The sequence below is a fragment of the Harpia harpyja genome, chromosome 6, assembly GCF_026419915.1.
Source record: "Harpia harpyja isolate bHarHar1 chromosome 6, bHarHar1 primary haplotype, whole genome shotgun sequence".
Taxonomy (NCBI): Eukaryota; Metazoa; Chordata; class Aves; order Accipitriformes; family Accipitridae; genus Harpia; species Harpia harpyja.
In genome coordinates, this window is record NC_068945.1 from 37,328,664 (window position 1) to 37,349,542 (window position 20,879).

The following is a 20,879-nucleotide window of genomic DNA, read 5'->3' on the forward strand; positions in this document are numbered from 1 at the left end:
TAACTATCTTTCAGCAGGGCAGAGAGACACCAGATCTTGGTTTGTCCAACTACTGGGGGTGTTCTTCTGGTACAGAAGGATAGTATTAGTTGTGATAAATGAGTGTATTCTGCTAGTCCCTGCATCTCCAGTTCCAAATACACATAATATAAAGCTAGCATTGAACTATCTATTTAATTCTTGCATCAAAATAAGTGCATCACATCTTTTAAATTGTAAAGTAAATTTTCATAATGCATATGTTCCCTGGCCAGCTTGAAAGACTAAAAGAATTTAGGAATGTCACTGTTGCAATGGTTAAATTAAATTAACATGTTAGTCAAGTCAAACATTGATTAAAAAAAATGAAAATCTTGAAAATACATTCTGCCTTTCCTCATGTCCTATTGCTCATAAATATTTTGCAGAAGCAGCTAAATACCCTGTGCAAACTTATCTGATTTCCAGTTTGCTGAAAATGCAGAAATTTTGTTGTTGCCTGTAAAGAGAGTTAAAAACGTCACAGAGCAACCAAACACTAATACACTATGCAATAGAGAAGACTACATAACTTGGTAACAAGTTACCAACACTGGTACGCTTCCAAAACAAGCTGAAAATATGATAGAGGGAACCCAGAAAGTATGCTAAATCGGCTATGCTATTATTCCAACATTTAAAAGAATTAAAAGAAAAGCCAGATAACAGGCACAGGTACCTGAAATTTTATTTTGCCAAATGTACATTGCACAGCATGTAAACAGAAATATCAAAAAGTATTCTTAAAGTTGTATTTAAGGTGTAATAGCTCAAAAGACAAAGCTACAACCTGTTTTCTTTCTTCTTTAGAGACTTCAGAACCAGGAGGAAAAACAAAAAAATTACCCAACTCTTTGGCACAGAGATTTTCTAAAAGCATTCTAAAGTTATTCTACAGCAGAGTAAGCATAGCATACAGTAGAAGTCTCCATGCTTACAAAGTAGATTTCCATCGAAACTCTTTTTGATAAGCATTTCCCTTACAAGACTCCAAAACACAATTTAGCAAAAATGTATTTTCAACATTTGTTACAAACATTTCCTTCTATACTTTAAGCATCATAGTAACAAACTGCATTGGTGACAAGAACAATAAAGAAAATAGTCATTTTACCACCTCAAATCACTTCAAAGATGTATTGACATTAAAAAAAAAAGTCTGGGGAAAAATACAACACAGTATGGCCTTTGGTTCTCCAGACGTTATTAAAAATCCTGTGTTGAATAACACAAAGAATTACACCAAAAAAAAAAAAATCAATTTATCAAAATACAAATATTCTTAAACACTTTCAATAGTTTTGAAAAAAAATTACAAGATTTAATTTTGTAGGCATCCTATTATCTCTGTGCAGATGCACTTGCTAGACTATTGGCTTAAATGAATGAGAAAAGAATGGAACTTGGGGTATACTAGGAACATAAATATGTACATAAATCCAGCCCTTATGGAACAAGTCATGGTATAAAGGTATAACGCTAAGGAGACATACTGTACACTTACATCAGGATGAATCCTTGGAGGGAGACGTTCTCTTGGAACTCTTTCATAGTCATATCGCCCTTCAGACCACATTTCATCTCTTCGATATGCCACTAAAGACAATGAAAATTCAATTAGCCAAAACCAGACTCATTATGAATAGACGAAAGGATAACAAGCATAGAAATAAAGGTTCCTGGACTTCTCCCACTATAAAGTATTATGCACAAGCCCTCTACATACACTTTTTTTAATTAGCCCTTTCAAAAGTAAGTCTATCTAGTTATAGAAAGTAATTAATGAACTTAAAGCAAAAATAACTCACAGTAAGTGCAAGAACAACTGAACAAATGGAAATTAGTGCAGTATTATCAATATAATTACAGGACTTAAGTATACTATAAACAGCTCTATTGAAATATATGCACATTGCAAATACCAGCTGTGCATATAAATTCATACACACATACCTTATAGCAATTTTGATATTGCTCTGCTAAAAATAGAGGACTTTTTTTTAAAAAAGAGTTCAACTCCTATTTATTAGATTGAAGAATTTCTACTTTTTTATATCATACATAATAACTTTGAATTATTTCATCATCTCAACCACCTGGAAAGAGGTTAAAACGCAACACATCATTCAGTTAGTACAAAGCTCCATGTTTTGAATACATGAATGAAATGCATTCTTCATGTGCAGATTTTTCCCGGTTTAAATTGGTAGCCAGCAGAACACAAAAAATTCCTCCATCCAAAGAAAGGTGACTTTCAAAGTCAAAATTACTAACTAAATACAGGTGGAGGTAAACCATCACCACAAGAGATTCTAGTCATGCTATGTTAGACAACACAAACTTGAGGGGCTGAAACCTTTCTGATGGTTATAAAGGTGACAAATTATATACTATACTTCATTGAAAATAGGTAGGAAATTGCTAGTATTTTATTTTTCAAAGTTTCCCTTCACAATGGTAGTTCTAGCTATGAAAAATAATCAATAAGAAAAAGAAACAGCAGGACATATTCAGAAGGAGAAATACATAACATCTACTTCCACAAAATAAAAACTTTTAACTGGAAATAGACTTACAAGGCTATATAAAAATATTAATTATTACAGATGTTAAGAATCAATATGACTGAAGGGTATACTAACTGTAAACAGAGGTAGCACTAAGTCAAATATATATTTTTGTGAAAAACAACAAACACTCTCATACTTACTTTTCTGTCAGTTTTAGCAACTCTCCTTCGGAAGACCCATTCAATTACCTACCAAAAAAAAAGAAACTGAAGTTAGCAAAAAGTGCATATATATATATATATATATATTCATAAGTACATTTTTTCTTTTAAGTAAACCAGACATTTAAAATCTAAGTCTTTCGACTGCCCATCCCCAAGACTTGTCTGAATTAGTAGAGTAATTCACTACACTCAATTAAGAAAGAATATTAACTACTCAGCTGAATTCACAATATCAAAAAACTTCCCGTAACAAATTATTACAGATACATCACTTTCCTAATAAATTCCAGAGTTTTCTTTCCCTTTTATCACTTTTTACTCACTATCTCAGCTTTTCTTCCATTTGTTAGCAACAGCTTTTGGAAACTACTGTAACTGCTTTCTCAAAAACACTCAGAAAAGTATTAAATATATTCACTTAACTTACATTTATTTCAGTGCCTTTCAATATCATTAAGTAGAGAAAAATAAGACTCAGTTGCATGTGATGAGAAGTTAATGAAAAGTTTGATTTAACAAATGTTCTTCCTTTGGTAATAGACAGTAAATCCTGATGAAGTAGCTCCTTCCTCAGCTGTTAATAAGCCTTTATGTTCAGATTTTGACCCTACCATCGGTACAAACAAACCAGAGTACCTTCTTAAAACTCTGTTCTGTTTTATGACAGACTTGACCTTAAGTACATTCCATAACCAAGACACAGGACTAGTCTGATGTAGCCACAGATTATAAATCAAAAGCTGACTAAATCGACGGGAGTTTGGTAGGTCCTGGTTTTGGTAAGGGCAAGAGCTAGAGCGTCTGCTGTCCCGCTCTTTCTCAAAACACTTTGCCGCTGGTTCCCCACACCCAGCCCTTGCCCCAAGGTGGACCATTCCCTCTGTCCATACCCGCTGATGGCTGGAGAGCACCTGAGCCTCCCACGGCACCTGCGCGTCCACAGCCAGCCCACCCACCCACCCACCCCACACATCCGCACAGACTTTGGCACCTGACGGCAAGCCTCACTGGGTTTTTAGACCAACAGCAAATACCAGAAGCTGGATTCAGATAAGGTTTTCCAGTGGTGTTTTTTTTGCATATTGACAAATACAGTAGAGTCCACACCCTGCTGCCTGCAGCAGTTACAGAAACTGTTAACTGAACACAAGGTTCAAAAAGCAACGCATTGCAGGCTGAAGCTAAGGGCAAGCTTAGACATCACGCTGCTCTCTGTCAGTCATGCCACATCCAACATCCCATCACAAATCACTGGCAGCAGGCACCGACATTCATGTACACGCTCTGTTATATTATCAGGCAGAAAGGCTTATAAAAATGGGAGTGTTTTTATCATTGTCGATGGACCTCACTCCCACTAGCAAGACCACCAGTATTTTGACAAAACAAAAACACAAGCTGGAAAAAAGGTAGAGATATACTATCACAAAAGTCAACAGACTGAAGAAAAAAAAAATACACAACTACATCAGACAAGAAGTAAGTACGGAGGTGGAAGAAAAATCTCAGAACTGAAGAATATTTTGTATTTAGTGGAATGAAATGAAGAAAATTAATCAGACAGAATTAACCATCAAGTACATTGCTCAAAATGCTGGTAAGGAAAACCAATAGGGGGAGACCGATTTCACACAGAAGACTAAAAAGACAAATTTTAGCTGGGACCAATTAGATAAAGTAAGGATGCATTTGAAAATAACAGACAAAAAACCCCAATGTTTAAAGAGAGGAAAATGCATTTCCCAGCATCTTGAGCACATTTCATCTGTTCCTACAGAAAAAAAAATTTGCATTTCTTAGATTATGTGACCTAACACAGCTTTAGTAACAACCCTGAAGAGACTAAACTCTTAGGATCAATATGAGAAGATTCCATTAACAAGAATTCAAGAGATCAAACCTCAAAATTACTATGCTGTATTCAGATTCACCTGTTCTCTCAGTACAAAGCTACTCTAAAACAAAGATTAAAAAAAAACCAATCTATTTTTGTTTCACACCTAATGCCATTGTCACTCATATTGACTATTTTCTATTAGCATAGACAGCAAAGGTAGTTGATATTTCTTTATCATCATGGCATATAATCACTTGCTATATTAATTTAAACAACCTCTTCCTATTTTTGATCAGAGGTGACTGTTTTACCTAAAGCAAGGTCTTTATTTTCTCAAATAAAGACACTCCAGCATACGCAGAAGCCATTCTATTAGCGCAGCACAAGCTGCTTCACTACAGCCAGCCGCCAAGAATGGCTTTGCTCCGATTATCACAGCGCTATGTCTTGCTCTATGCTAGTATAACTGATGTAATACAAAAAGGGTTTCTTCATCAAGTAGATGACATGGGTCGCTTAAACTTTAGATTTTTTGCACAACTGGGTTTTCTTTATCAATCAATCATTAATTTTTTTTCTCTCTAAATAATATATCCTAAAAAAATCTCTGACATATTTGCAAAAGCACTCCAGTATTCTGCAATATTTTGTGCACAATTCTTGTCTTTCTTGAGACATCAATTTTCATCAGGGCTAGAAATACCTACTTCTCCAGGATTTGTAATTTTCCGGCGTGTGCTATCAACCTTCTGCAGAATCTACATTTTTGTTTCAAAAATACACAGCTTTCTAATCCAGATGGCTACATCTTGCCATATGTGAACAAAGCATAAAACCAATGGTGTGCTGTAAATGTAGAGGCAGGCAGCTGCAGTATCTCTGATGCTACTGGTATATATCTCGTTTTATACTGTTACTTTGACAAACAGCAGAGATTGACAAACGTGGGCCAGTTCCTTCTCTCCTCCACTTTGGAAAGGTCTCACAAAAAGCTTAGATGCTTTTGTATGAGTAAGACCTAGGAGAGATGCTTAGAGAATTGTAACTTATTAGAAATATCGTGGCCAATTTTGCAACAATTGCTGCTTTGAGGACGGACATAAAGACAGACAGAAAACACTGCTTTTTCTTCCAACAATTATAATCTGTATTTGATAGTGCTTCAAAGATATCCACCTAGACAGGAGGCAAGACAGATAAAACTGGGGGGGGGGGGGTAACTTTCTCCTCCTCCCCCCATACTTGGGACAGGTAGAAAACACTGAATAGACATAGTCCTCTATTGGTAAGATGAAAAAGCAGAAGTGTAAGAGCACCACAACAGTACATAAAATACTGTGAGGGAGGCATTGAGAAAAAAAACAGGGATACAACGAGAATCCATCTCTTCCTAATACCAAATATTAGGCTATAAGATTTTCAAAAGCAATTAGAAGTATGACTGCAACAAGCCTAGGCATATTCAAGCTAGATACAAAATAACCTGAAGGAAGATGCTTTCTTCCAATTTTCCTGACCTTTCACAATAATTTTGACTTAAAATAAGAGAAAGAAAAAAGAAAAAAGAAAAAAATATTTAAAAAAGCACTGACCACAAAAGTCAAATTAACTCTGACCTCAAAAGGGAAAAAAACCAGAAATGCGTAAGCTGAATAAAATTATTAATAGCAGCATCATTCTGATGAGGACTTACGATCCCAATGGTTCAGTTTTCTTACCACACCATTCTAATACATCACTGGGTGCAAGAGAAATGGAGGCAACGTATTGGGGGTTATATTAATACAATGACTGAGGTATTAGCACTTATCTTTGCCTGAACACCTGCAGTTACCAACGGCCCATCCTTCATCAGTGTCAATGCTGCAAAAAGAATATTCTACCAGGCTGCGATGGGGCTGCTATGCTAGCAACGTCAATGCAAACAACTGTATGGATCACCGCCTCCACCGTGACTTTCCATCTTGCAGCACAAACATTTTGACAACAAAATATGTCAGCTCACCATACGGTTGCCGCAACAGGTCAAAACTGCAGTGCTTTCAACATTTACACTTGAAAGCGCCAACCAACTCTGAATATTTCACCCAGGGCAAATCGCTGTATCAAAGCCTACTTGTTCCTTGCACAGGTTCTGTGGGTTTCCACACCTTTTTGTGTACTTCTGACAAAGACTTTGCTCCCTTGAAGTCCCAGACGTGTCAGATAAAGAATTGCAGTAAGACTATCCGCGAAAACTATAATGCATGGTAAAGAGCCTACTTAAGGAGTATGAGTGAGAACAAAGAACAACGGAGAGCAGACTTAAAGTGTTTAGATGCTGATAAAGACTTTAAATATATTACGGGACACCCTATTGTTCAGCTAAGCATACAGATTTACGCTAGTACTTCTAACGAAATCAGCTAAGTGACACATCCAGGTCTTATTTATCCCTCCAGAAAGGTAAGGACACCGACGCTGCACCATCATACCCACGGGACGCCTCACGGACAGCGTCTACAACGGGATTTATGCAGCCTCCAGCCTTTCACTGCTAGTTACGAAAGTTTAAAATAGCTCTCAGAGGCACGCACAAGGAGTAACGTCCTCCCCTTCAAAACAAAAAGCACAAACTAAGCTGAAAAGTCAAAACCTCCTGTCACGCGCGGGTTTTAAGAAAGGCTGGAAGGCAAGGTTTACAAAAGCCGCCCTCGCCGCCTGCCTGCCCGCCCGGAGGGGCCTCGCCTCCCCTCCCCTCCCGCCAACCTCCAGTCACCCTAACTTCTGAGGAACCCGGGGAAGCAAAAGGGTCCCGTCCCACAGCACGGGCTCCCCGCGGGTGCGGGGAGGAGAGGAACGGGCCACCCGCCGCCGCTCACCCACCTCCCCCTCTCGCTCCCGCGGCCAGCGCCTCACCTCCTCCCACCGCTTCCGGCGCTCTTTAGACGTCACCGGAAAACGCCCACCTCCCTCCCACCGTCCGCCACCGTCTATTGGCCGCCAACCACGCCGGTCGTCCGCGCGTTGGCGGAAGAGCGCCGGCCTTCCCGGGCCTGTTCGTTCCGGTCCGTCCCGTCCCGCCTGGCCGGGGCCTGCGCGCCGTCCGCTGCCGCGTCGCACCATGGGCAGCCGCGCCGGCTGAGCCCCGCCGTGACGGGTAGGCCGCTGCGAGGCCGCGTAGGCCCCTGAGGGGACGTTAGACGCGGAGCCCCGGCCCCGCCGCCGTCCGGTGGCGGCAGGAGCGCCTCGTTTAGAGCCGGGGGAGGCTGTTCGCCTGGCTTCTGGCTGTCGCGGGCGTAGGGGAGGGCGGCAGCCGGGGCAGAGCGGAGCGGTGGAAGTTTCCGTCTTTTGCTGTACGTCTTTGGGTTGGGCTGGTTGAGAGGCTGTTGCGCTCTTTCTTCCGATAGCGTCAACTTTATTTACCTAGTTCCGATCCTACTTAATATTCGCCTTGTAATGTTTAAGCGACTAGGTGGAGATAAAACAGATTCTGCTCTGGTAGCTCGTTACGTGCCGCTTGTGTAGGACAGAACTGTGGCGAGTGGTTAATGCCCTTGTCTGGGACCAAGGAGAACGTGAGTTTGGCTTCCTCCTTTACCGCAGACTTTTGATTATAAACTCGAGCTAGCTCCTGCCACAACTCATGGTTTGTTGATTTGGGTCTAAACTCTGTTGATACTGTTAAATCGGAAATAAAATACGGTGATTTAAGGATCAAGGTAGAAGAACTCGGATTAGTTGGCCTGAGTAAGCGTGTCTTGAGTAACTTACCCACAAATCAGTCACACGTACTTTAATCGCAAATCTGGCCTTGCTGCTGTGCACTTAAACAAAAGTTTGTGCTTAAGTTGAAATGTTGATGCCAAGTCGTGAAAATATCAGTAAATTCAGACTCCGCTTGATGCCTCAGAGGCATCTGAACTATTTTGGTGGTCTCCTGTGTTCTGGCACAGAGTAGAAAAGCCAGTTACTGAAATTAATCATTGTCTTCTCTTATGATGCTCTCATCATGAGTGACAGATGCTGCATTAAGCATATTGGATTCAAGCAAAACATACTCCTGTACCCAATATATTTTGCAGGAAACTTAATCATTACTGACAGATGGCTCTTGTCAAAGAATGGCTGCTTTTAGTTCGAGTTGTTGGAAAAGACAAAAAAGATTAAATTCAAGAAGTCATAGTAATGCGGGACAACTCCATCCTGAAAGTTAATATGTGAAAATGATAAATGAAGAAGGCATTAATATTACAGAGAGGCTATTACATTAATGGGAGTTGTGCTCAACCCCACAGAGATAATGTACTGGCTTCCAGCTAGTGCTTTAAAGTAAGTCACCAGGTCGTACCTTGAATATAAGGGAAGCCCCATAAAAGCATTCAGTATAAAACAGAAATGGTTTGATTTGTCAGGGAGATCTAGCAAGATATAGAAGCCAAGTTTTACATGACTCTCAGCTGAGTCCCCTGCAGCAAGTAGAAAGCTCCAATGTTTTTGGGGAGGTTGTTTTTGTTTGGGGGTTTTTTGTGGTGGTTTGTTTTGTTGTTTTTCTTTTTGTCAGCCTGTGAAGTGAAAACCTATAAAGCAGAGAGACTGGTGATCAAGGAGAAAGAATGTGATGAAAATGTTAAACTTGTATTGGACAGTTCTTGGAAGTTAGAAAGTTCCTAAAGTAAAAGGACTCTGAGCGTTGTAATGAAGAGCCTCCAGATGAGATGTCTCATCTAGAGGGTTAGTTTAAAGCTGGAATTGGCTTCTTTTACCACACCACCCCTGCCAGCTAGAAAACATCAGACCAATAAATGTGAAGCTGGTATGGCAAGGTTGTCATCCATAAATGAACGGGGGCGGGGGGGGAAAGCTATTGTTTATATGGTGTTGGCACTTGGTATCCCTGCGGGGACTTCATGGTGGTTAAAAAAAAAAAAAAGACTAATGGATGGGTTATAGCAGAGTTAAAGTTGACACATGATGTTTTGTTAAGGTTTATCGGGGTGGGAGGAGTTGTGCCAGTAGTTGGATCTAAAATTGCATTTATACCACTCTATTCACAACAGATAAGCAGAAATCTGTGTTTTAACATGCTCAGGCTTTTTTGAGAGATTGCTTTTGGTAGAATATTATTTTTGAATGTTCTGCAGAAAACTTAGTAAGCGTGACCAGGCTTTTAAGTAGATAGCAACATTTAGGCCATTCATGTATCGTGCAAACCTGTCAGTGTATCTGCTGGCTTAAATAAGGTATTTATAAACCATCCCAGTGACCCCATAGTATTTAGAAGAGGAAGTCCTCCTGCAGTTCTGGGGAAATACTCTTTCCTGGCATGGCAAATTTGAACCTTTGCCATCTTGAACATGAGCATGGTGATAGCCTTACAGTTACTTTACTTCTTCTTTTATTAGAATTGTGCCTGTCTGGTGAGATAGACATTAAAAGTAAGAAATCCTGGCGTAGTAGTCCTAAACGAAACAAATTGCTAAGAATATTTGGGCAGTCAGAGCAGCAAGACTGTTTCACTGAAATTTGTCCAGGGGACTAGAAACAAAGCTCAACCTCAGCTGTCTGGCAGGCAGTGCTCCAGGGTGCAACTCTTTCAGCTTGCTTCTGGAAAAAGTAGCGTACAGCTGAAACTGGCAGCTCTGTAGCTTGCATTCATTAATAATTTCCTGTTGTCTGAGCTGTTAGGCCTGTAGTAATCTTCACGTGATGTATCACCTTCTCTTTGGAGGCTTGCGCTGCAGTGTTGCAGAATACACAAGCCGACTGCTCTCCAGTCGTGCCGTTCTCACTGGTGTGTCTGTTCATTAACCGGGGGCCTGCTTTGCCTCCTGTTACAAGGTGCTCTAGCTTCTCTTGTCTTTTAGGCAGAGTTAAATTGCTATCTGCAGCCACCTGAGGTTCACCTCTGCTGTTTTCTCCTCAGCTGTTGCAATATATTAGCATTGGCGACATACTGTAATGCAGCACTGAGGTAGCTCTTACTGAATCCTTTGTATCCACTGTACATCTGGATAACTGCACTTCAGGCCATCTCCTTGCGTGGCATGTTGCCAAGTCAGCATGGTTAGGCTTGTCAAGGATACTAATGCCAAGCAGCAAGGAATTTGGGATAATGAATCCACTCTGTGTAACACCAGATGCAATGCGTGGCCTTTGTTGCAAATTTATTCTGTTTTCATTTGCTTAACCTTTATGTTGCCATTTCTGCTCATGCCAGAAAACACAGTCTCTGAACATGGAAGAACTCAAAATTCGATCACTTGGAAACTGCTGCTCAAATGAATTGTGGTACAGTAGGCATGTCAGGAAAGAGAAGCAAAACGCTTGGATAATCAGTGTCTACTGGGAATATCAGGTCTTCAGATGACTGAATCATGAAATGCCAGAAAATCACCACAGCCGGATTAGAGTGTGACATTAGTTACTTCACTGGCACTTGGCCAAGCAATCTGCTCAGACTCACTACCTGAAAAGTCCTCGAAGAAGCTGTGTACTCTGACAGATGTTGATTTTTAATACTTTAGTGTCTTTTATCCCTTCATCAGCTTTTGTCTGCATTTTTAAAATGAGTTGGTCTTGCTGAAGAAATGGCTTGATCCTCAGTTAGGAATCAGCTAGGGGTGCCAAGAAGCAGGAATAAGGCTGCAGGAAACTGGATAAGGAGGTAGTAATTGGAGTGCTTGGAGAACGGTTTTGCTGAACTGTTTGGTGTGCCCTCTCATAAGGGCTGTGCTTTATTCTGATCTTAAATTTTACTCGCTTAGCTCTTGGACCGAGCCATGGCTACGGAATGGATCAAAGGGAAGAAGTGTTTTGCACAGACTTTAGCACCACTTAAAATTTTGGGAAATGTCCAAACGTGAGGAAAACCGTAGGCTGTACTTTTTCAAGTTAGTTCAGTTGCTCTTCATCTAGTATTAGAGGATGTGTATGCAGTTACAACAGTGGTTTTGAATTGATTCATTGTTTCCAAACATACTTAGTTTCAAGAGCTTAATAGAGACTGGGAAATGAAAATGGCTTTGAGATTTCCCTGGTTCCTGCCAGTATAGAGCTGCTTAATCAGCAGGAGGAGGAGGAGGAGGAAGGGGAGATGCCGTCTGTGATGGGCTCTGGACACTTGCAGTTCCAGAGCAGCGTAGAAGCCTGACCAACAGATACAAGAGGAAATGCTTGCTGCTTTTGCATCTTAGATACATGTTAACATCAATGTAGTATCCCTTTTTCCCCCCTGCAATAATTAAGACTCTGCTTTAGGGAAGCTTTTTTCGCTGTAATTGATTGTGGTTTATTCTATGTTGAATGCAGCTCAACTGAAAGTTGTATGAAGAATGAGATCATGCGGGTGCTTGAACAAAGGTCAATAATTTCACATATTGGCCATAATGTTTAATAAATGGACATTACTTGTTTCTTTCTGGACATAAACCTTTCTTTACTGCACAAATCAGCAGAGGTTTATTTTAAGTACACTAACTTGTCTGTTTTTTCATGACTTACAAATTGACTTGCATACAGCAAAAATATGCTTTGGATCCAGGGGAGGGGGAAGGAATGTATGTCTTCTGTAGCACGTGAAGGCAAACACTAATTTCATGTAAAATGATGAAAGGCAAATGAAAGCTGTGCTTTCCTGCAACTTTATCATGACTGTCTGGGCTAGGCTTGAAAAAGAACATAAAAAAAAAAGGGTTGCGATGTTTTTTTTAATGGATTTCTCTGTTGAATACAGTTTAACTCTTCTCTCTTTCTCCTTTCATCAGAAAAATGAGTGGTGGGTTGGCACCAAGCAAAAGCACAGTGTATGTGTCCAATTTACCCTTTGCTTTGACAAACAACGATCTGTACAGGGTAAGTTTTTAAGAGCTGCATTGTTCAGGTTAAACTTGTTGACAACAGTTCTGAATGTAAATACAATACTGCTATATATCTTTTACTTAGAAAAGTATGTCTTGATAAATTTATTACTAATGAAATGCAATTGTCAGTTCTTAAATCTTTTCATTTTGTTTTGTATTTCAGATATTTTCAAAGTATGGGAAAGTTGTCAAGTAAGTGACCTGATATGGCCTGCTATTTTTGTAACTTTCATTTTAAATATTTAATGTCTTTGTTTCACTTGAAAGTTTTGTGCTTTTTATACTTTAAGTATGAATGTGGAACTGTATTGAAGTCCTGTTCATTTTTAATAAAGTATAAATTTAATTTAACAACTGGAAGTTCTTGCAGTTACATGCATAATGTAAGAATATTTGTGCTGGGGACAGGTTTTGCTAACCAATTAAGAGCAAGCAGAATGTTGTCACTTACCAGTGGTCTTTTCTCTGAAGTAGTTGAAACAATATTCTTCTAGCAAGTATTGTTCCCCTTCCCCCCGAACACCACCTGGGACACAAGTGGCTAAGTGTGAAAGTGGGAGCTTCTACTTATGTGAACTAGATGTCACAATTCCCACAAACAGTTCGCACAATTGCAACGTACAGTTCCTCTATTTGTAGTTCTAGAGGGACTTGTTATTGTGACTGCTTAGTATTATGTTTAAGATTAGATGTAAGGCTGCATAGTAATGGCTTTTAATATGTGGAGTATTCATGAACAGTACTTGTGAATACCTGCCTCTGTGTTCAAATGATAGAAATAAATGCCACAGTAAGGAACTTGCTGGTTTGTTTCTTTATTTTTTTAACTGGTCAGAATGATGAGACTCAAGACTTCAGTTTTTAATCCTACACCAGCAAATATCTACTCTAACTTCTAGTAGCTGCTGTAACAATCTGTGAGATACAGAGCTACCTTCAAAGTCTTTGAAGTCTCAGGAGTGTGTTTCAGGTGACAAATAGCAGGAAAAGCCAAACTATAACTTTAGAAAAATGTATTTTTTTTAAATTGACTGAGAGGAAAACCCTTATGTAGGGCTCTGGCAGACATGCAGTGACCAATACAACTGGGCACCTGCGGTCTCTGTTGTTTCCAGGGTGGGGTGTCTGACATGTTTAAGTCGATTGCTGAACCACTGATTTAGAAAAATCCTGAGCAAAGGTTGTAGTAATGCTGGTGTTTATCCATTGAGGGGCCTGTTCTCCATAAATGTGACACTTCTGACCTCCCTGCTATCATTTGGTAATATACCTATACTGTGTGTGTTTGGGGGTAGGGTTCTCCTACTGTCTTGGCTTTTGAACTTGTTTGATAGGAGGATGAGAGTTGTATGAAGTATTGGCTGTATGATGTATTGCTTAGTTCAAAGGTGTCATAGCAGCATTCTCTTTTTTTTTTTCCTTTTTAAATAGTTTCTATCATTTTATTTGCTTTTTTTTTTACTGTCGTAGACAACAGAAATGGTGTTTTCAGATGCGTATGCAGAAGAAATCCTGCACTGCATCCTGTATGAAAGTAGCTAATTTAGAACTTGCAATTCTGTCTGCACAGTTACTACTTTCCCCCACCTGTATATTGTCTTGCAAAAAATTCCCTTACTGACATTCACTTTTTCCTGACATTTTGTCTAGTTACTGCCAGAAGTTAAACCAAAGGTAAAGAGTCACAGAATACCATGTGTAAAATACTACTGTGATATTTTTTCTTTTTTTTATCTAGCAAAATTTGTTTCCTGTTTGCCTCTGTGCAAGCTGACCTGACTATAAACAATGGAGATACTGTGGGATTCTACTGGTATTCCCATTTCCCTGTGAAACTGAGGCTAACAAGGATCAGTTTCCTGTTTGTAGCTAGTCATTAATTGCCAAGAAAAATCTTTTCAAATATTAGCTTGACTTCTATAGAGTCTTTGTTCAGGGACTTCAAAACACTTTGCAGAAAGCTTCACGATGACATCTAGGTCAGCTTTAACTTTATTTAATTAAGCTTTATTAGACTTTTTTTTTTTTTTTAAGTATGTCTTGACTCAGCAAAATCATGCTGACTTTTCTTCTGTACTACATTTCTTGCCCCAATATATCTTGGCTATTATGATTGCATCTCAGTTTGTTCAGTGAGAAATCAGACTTTCTAGGGCTCCAAGAAGTTGCTGACTTCTTAAAGATTTGTCACACTTGTTTCTTTCTATGCTTGTGTTATTAACTGGTATGTTTGATATCCCAATTAGAAGCTTGACAGTCATATTAGGGTTCCGTTGGAACTCTTGGAAGAGTAACTTGGCAAAAGAATTAATAGAATTATTCTAAAGTCAGCTTTATTGACAATTCAACTCAATGCATTCAGTTGGACACATCCTTGTTCGAGAGGCTTTGGCAGAAAAACTGTTCTAAGCTCTATGTTTCTGTGCATGTATTTGGGGGAAAATTGAGCTTTCTTTACTAAGCTTTTATTTTATACACTTTTTACTATGTAGGTCATCTGTTACTTATACAGGTTTGCTGGTAGGCCTTCTGCATTGAAGTGGGGCTGGTTTATTTGTTTTGGTGGTTTTTTGTTTTTTTTTTAAAGCATCCTATTACTTCTTACAATTTTGGCTTGCCTTATGGCTGAACCTTGTTCTGCCTGTGGTGGACACAAGGAGGAGTTTATTCCCTACTTTTTAGCATGTGCTTTTATTTTTATGTACATGCAGACTGGTATCCTGTTTCCCGCTGTTTGTTTTTTTAGGGCTAAATACAATTGCTGTTAAGGTTGAAAGACTTGAGGTTGTGTGGGTTCCACCCCTGCTTCACCTCTTGTTGTTCTTTTTCTTGGTTGTTTTTACTGGGTCTAAATCTGTCTTGAATTTTTTTATGTGCTACTGCAGCTGTTGATTCCAATGTTAGACTGTAGATTTAACTTTATATGTCATGTAAAATAACACATGCATCCATGATCTGCTTGGATTCCAGTTGGAGATATTTGTAGAACAATGCTGCATATATGTATCGTTTTCTCTCGTGAACCTGTTTAGCTGGTTAGTCCTACATGAACATAGATTTCTCAGTTTGGGTGTGGTTCAATACACTGTGTTTTTCAGCAATGATAGCAATGGTCAAGGTTACTCCTGAATTTTAATTTCACCTCCAGTATGTGTAGTTCCCTCCAGTTAGGTTGTCTGCAAATCTAAAGAGTACGTTCTCTGTTCTTCAAGTCATCCAAGGGAATAAAGAATGATACTGGACCCAGAAAGACGCCACATACCTTTTTTTTTTTTTTAAATCATCTTCACTCTACCTGTAAGCATATGGCCAGGTTAGCTCTTCCTTTGAATTTCTGTTTAGCAAGCCTTTCTGTTGTTAAATATACTTTTTCCTTTTTGCTATATAACAAAGCTAAGATCCCACTGAGATCTTTAAGGAAAAAATGTCTCTGAAGTAATTTTAGTGTATCAATAATGTGGTTATATGTTTTCAGAGTTACTATTATGAAAGACAAAGACACCAGGAAGAGCAAAGGAGTTGCCTTTATTTTGTTTTTGGATAAAGAATCTGCACAAAACTGTTCTCGGGCACTTAATAACAAACAGGTAAATTGTGGAAAGTTGTTATGGCGGGAGGGTTGGGTTTACAGTCCCAAAATATTTACCTTTTTTTTTTTTTTTTCCAATTTGCTGTAGCTGTTTGGAAGAGTAATAAAAGCAAGTATTGCCATTGATAATGGAAGAGCAGCAGAATTCATTCGCAGGCGTAACTACTTTGATAAGTCTAAGTGTTATGAATGTGGGGTGAGTAAAACCAAAAATGAACTAATATATTCCATCTTTTTGACTCTGTTGTGGTTTAACCCCAGCCGGCAACTAAGCACCTCACATCTCCTTGCTCACTCCCTGCCTAGCAGGATGCGGGAAAGAGAATTGGAAGGGTAAAAGTGAGAAAACTCGTGGGTTGAGATAAGAACAGTTTAATACTTGAAATAAAATAAAATAATAATAAATGGTAATGAAAAGGAAAATAAAAAAGAGAGAGAAATAAAACCCAAGACAGACAAGTGATGCAAACGAAAACAGTTGCTCACCACCAACCGACCGATGCCCAGCCAATCCCCGAGCAGCGACCACCCCAGCCAACCTTCCCCCGAGTTTTATTGCTGAGCATGATGTCCTATGGTCTGGAATATCCCTTGGGTCAGTTGGGGTCAGCTGTCCCAGCTGCGTCCCCTCCCAATTTCTTGTGCCCCCCCCCCAGCCTACTCACTGGTGGGGAGGGGTGAGAAGCAGAAAAGCCCTTGGCTCTGGGTAAGCACTGCTCAGCAGTGATGGAAACATCCCTGGGTTATCAACACTGTTTTCAGCACAAATCCAAAGCATAGCCCCATACCAGCTACTATGAAGAAAATTAACTGTACCCCAGCCAAAACCAGCACAGACTTTTAGCTTGTTTCTTCAGTTTGGCCATTACGAATCCTGCCCATGCTGTTAAATTAATTTTTTTTCTGTTGATATTATCAACTTGCATAGCAGTTGTACCATTTTCAGGAATGATAGTACCGCTTTTGTTTTTTATTTGGGATTTTGGGAGTGGGGGAAAATTTGTATGTATAACTGCTGCTTAACACACTGATGAGCAGGCAGATCTGAGTATCAGTATAATGCTGTCTGAGAAGGAAAACTTCCTAATCTTTCTTCAAAATACTTGCTTTTGCTGTATCTTTGGAAGTTCACCGTACAGTTGGCAATAAAATAAATATTGGAAACGACTGTTCTTACACAGAAGTATGTTTTAAGTTTTAAGCAATTCCTCACTTTTCCTGAACATAATAACATAGGAGATTAAGATTTAGATAGTATTTAATGTCAAATACAGACTCGTTTTATATTCATACACTTTTTAGAGCAAAAATGTTGACTCACTCCTGTTTCTTAAACTGCTAATGCTGAGGTTTGTATTTTGTCTTGAACATAAACTGTGCTGTAGTATATTCAGCTATTTCAGCAGCCAAAAAAAATCTACTTTGCTCATGGCTTGTTCTCAATTTGCAGTTAAACGTGCATATCACCACCAATCTCTCTGTTTCCATGGCAAGCTTATAGAGAAGAGTTTGTCTTCTGTGTGCTAATTCAGCATTCCATTTATCTTACTAATTGCTTCCATTTTTTTCCATGTGAACTGTCTTACATTAACTTTCCTCATTATATGTTTTAACATATAGTTGTTTGTAATGGTTTCTGTTAAGCAGTATTTCTTTTTCTCCAAGGAAGCAGGACACTTAAGTTATGCTTGTCCTAAAAATATGCTAGGAGAGCGGGAGCCACCAAAAAAAAAAGAAAAGAAGAAGAGAAAGAAAATAGTTGAGCCAGAAGAAATGTATGTACATTTATTTACATGTTACTACTTCTTTTAGGGAGCTTTTTCATACTGAATACTTAAAAAAAAGATCTATATATTTTTCTCTCTCTCTCTGCGCAATGAAGCGAGGAGGAAGAAGAAAGTGAGGAGGAAGGAGAAGATCCTGCTCTAGATAGCCTCAGCCAAGCCATAGCTTTTCAGGTACAAAATTGAAGCATTGCGCATTTATTACTTATTATTATTTAAATGCAACTCTACTTCCGTTTTTAGCTGCTTTTCAAAAGTTCTGAGATACACCTGTAAGTCTGTCCACCCTGTAGCACTCAGGGCACTCTTGCCTGGCAGTAGTTGGTGACTATAGTTGGTTTCTTCATATTGCAGGCATGTTCAGTCTTTTTTTTTTTTTAATTTTTTTAACTGTTTCACTATTGCTGTGTTTGTGCTGTGCTGCTGTATTAGGTTTTTGGTCCACAAATCCCTCTTTACTTTGTTAACTGAGCAGCCAGAAAAACAGTCATGTATAAATGACCAGGTGCATCCTCTGCCCTCACTCAGTAGAATATTCTTGAACAACATCTGTTTCTGGAGCACTTCCTTTGCCTAGTACAGTCCATCGTTGTCTCTAATAGACCTCTCAAAACCTATTTAACGCATTTTTTGTTATGTAGATAGATAGTCTGACAGTTGTATTACTGTCTTCTTTAATACTTCTTTACAGGCTTTTGCTTCACTATACAGAGCAAACCTGTCCTGGTGTTCAAATTTCTTTGTCCTCAGCTGTCCCCTGTGTGCCCCATGTCCCCCAGAAAAACCCTCAAGAGGTTTTAAGATAACTTTGTCCTGAATATGACTGTAATGAGTGCAAAGCTTTTACGTGATGTAGTCCAAAAAAATTGATGCAAATATGCACAATTATCCCCACCTCACCCCCAGAAAACTCCACAATTGGAAGTAAAACCTGTAAATGTAAACAAGCCAGGAAACATTCCCATTTCTCTCGCCATTCAAAGATTTTAACTGGGATAGCATATTTCCTAGTAAAAATAGGAAGCATCTATTTAAACCTTCAGTTGAATAACCTTTACATCCCTGAAGACATTCATTCCCTGACTGCAAAAGATAACTGATAGAAGGCTTGTTAGTGGAACAAAGCTGATTCAATAATGTCAGTTTAAAACACGGTGCATTCTTTGCTTCAGATCTCAGCTGCTCTGTAGTTCTGTAAGTTTGCCATGGGCGAAAACAGAGGGTGCTCCATGTGGCCTGCATTGGTGCAGAAGACTTACTGTTTGCATGCGAGTACTACTTTCAGAAATGTTTTCTAGTGCATTCATTGCACAGTTTATCTGGAAATGGAGATAAACCCTTTGAATTCTTTAACTTATTAAATAATTCAATGCATATTAAGAATTAGCATTATTATTTGTAATGCATCTTAATTTTTCTTAATCCTAGCTAATACTTCTCCTTTCATTGCAGCAAGCCAAAATTGAGGAAGAACAACAAAGATGGACGCAGACTGCAGGGGAATCTTCAATTTCAGATGATTCAAAACGTCCACGGATTAAGAAAAGTGCTTATTTCAGTGATGAGGAAGAACTTAGCGATTGAAATAATACTGGTTTATATGCATATATAATATATATAGTGTACATTTTGTAAAGTCCTACAAAGTTATCTGTAATACAGGTTTGTCTTGGTTTGAAGACTCTTACTGAAGATCATGTTCCCCCGAACCTCCTATCTTTTGATATCTCTCTCTCTCAAAACTTCACCTTTCAAGGCAGCTTCTTGAGAAAATGATGTGTTTCTATGCTTAAATCCAGAAAAATATCTGGGAGAGTGCTTCTTGTAGTTAGTATCTAGACCCAAACCCTGGGAGTGAAATCTTTCATAAGAGAATTTCCCAAGATTTTTTTCCTAAGATGAGTTCCTCTTAGGATCACTGTTAGCACTGCTGATGCTTTATGTATTGGTCTGGTTCTTGCCTGTTTGGAAGCAGTGCTTTAGTGGTACTTTACTAGTATATGAATCTTGCACTAGTTCCTCTGCATAGGGTTGAATTTCAGCCTTAAGCATTGTACTGGTCTTTTAACTCTTCATGCAGCAATAAAATAAATTACCGTCACATCAGCTTGATCTGTGAAATCATTGTAGACTAAACAATGCATTTGTCTGTTTTCCAAGAGGATATTAAGATGTTGATCTTGTGTCTTGTCGTGGTTTAACCCCAGCCAGCAACTAAACACCACGCAGCCGCTCACTCACTCCCCCCCACCCAGTGGGATGGGGGAGAAAATCGGGAAAAGAAGCAAAACCCGTGGGTTGAGATAAGAACGGTTTAATAGAACAGAAAAGAAGAAACTAATAATGATAATGATAACACTAATAAAATGACAACAGCAATAATGAAAGGATTGGAATGTACAAATGATACGCAGTGCAATTGCTCACCACCCGCCGACCGACACCCAGCCAGTCCCCCGAGCGGCGAATCCCTGCCCCCCACTTCCCCGTTTCTGTACTGGATGGGATGTCACATGGTATGGAATACACCGTTGGCCAGTTTGGGTCAGGTGCCCTGGCTGTGTCCTGTGCCAACTTCTTGTGCCCCTCCAGCTTTCTCACTGGCTGGGCATGAGAAGCTGAAAAATCCTTGACATTAGTCTAAACACTACTGAGCAACAACTGAAAACATCAGTGTTATCAACATTCTTCGCTCTGAACTCAAAACATAGCACTGTACCAGCTACTAGGAAGACAGTTAACTCTATCCCAGCTGAAACCAGGACATGTCTTATGCACAGTTTTAGTAACTTGCTGTATACTTCGTAGTATTATATAGCCTGTATAAAATATAGGCTTCATAGGAGATGCAAGTTAAAAGTGATGTGGTAATTAGTTTAGTCTTTAAACATACTTAATATTTTTTTAAGAGTGATAGTTCTGTTGCTCTTGCATTAAAAATGAGAATGGCCTTAGGTTTTAAAAATGGGAATGTGCATATTTTTTAATATGCTCTAATCTGATATTGAAGGTCTCTTGCTGTGATAAGGGCTTATACTGCACTGTTTCTCCTGACTGCAGTTTGGGTGCCTAACAT

At 39.1% G+C, this 20,879-nt stretch overlaps 2 protein-coding genes across 6 annotated transcripts in view; one reads left to right on the forward strand and one right to left on the reverse strand.

Moving 5' to 3' along the window:
* The window catches only part of PPHLN1 (periphilin 1), a 69,026-nt gene extending 63,355 nt beyond the window's left edge, over positions 1-5,671 (reverse strand). The window contains exons 1-4 of one of the 5 annotated variants that reach the window (XM_052789658.1): positions 3,744-5,671; positions 2,729-2,776; positions 1,523-1,614; positions 422-478 (exon numbers count right to left, since the gene is read on the reverse strand). In XM_052789658.1, coding sequence (XP_052645618.1) covers positions 422-478; positions 1,523-1,614; position 2,729 — 150 coding nt within the window. In that variant the 5' untranslated portion in view covers positions 2,730-2,776; positions 3,744-5,671. The remainder of the gene's footprint in view (positions 1-421; positions 479-1,522; positions 1,615-2,728; positions 2,777-3,743) is intronic. The other 4 variants (XM_052789657.1, XM_052789661.1, XM_052789660.1 and 1 more) reach the window with 4 other exon arrangements.
* A 1,926-nt stretch (positions 5,672-7,597) lies between these two features.
* Positions 7,598-19,909, forward strand: ZCRB1 (zinc finger CCHC-type and RNA binding motif containing 1). Its single transcript, XM_052790296.1, has 8 exons — positions 7,598-7,728; positions 12,335-12,422; positions 12,594-12,622; positions 15,906-16,017; positions 16,108-16,215; positions 17,685-17,794; positions 17,902-17,977; positions 19,256-19,909. Exons 2-8 carry the CDS (start codon positions 12,339-12,341, stop codon positions 19,385-19,387), a joined length of 651 nt encoding a protein of 216 aa, XP_052646256.1. The 5' UTR covers positions 7,598-7,728; positions 12,335-12,338; the 3' UTR covers positions 19,388-19,909.
* Positions 19,910-20,879: the final 970 nt, after the last annotated feature.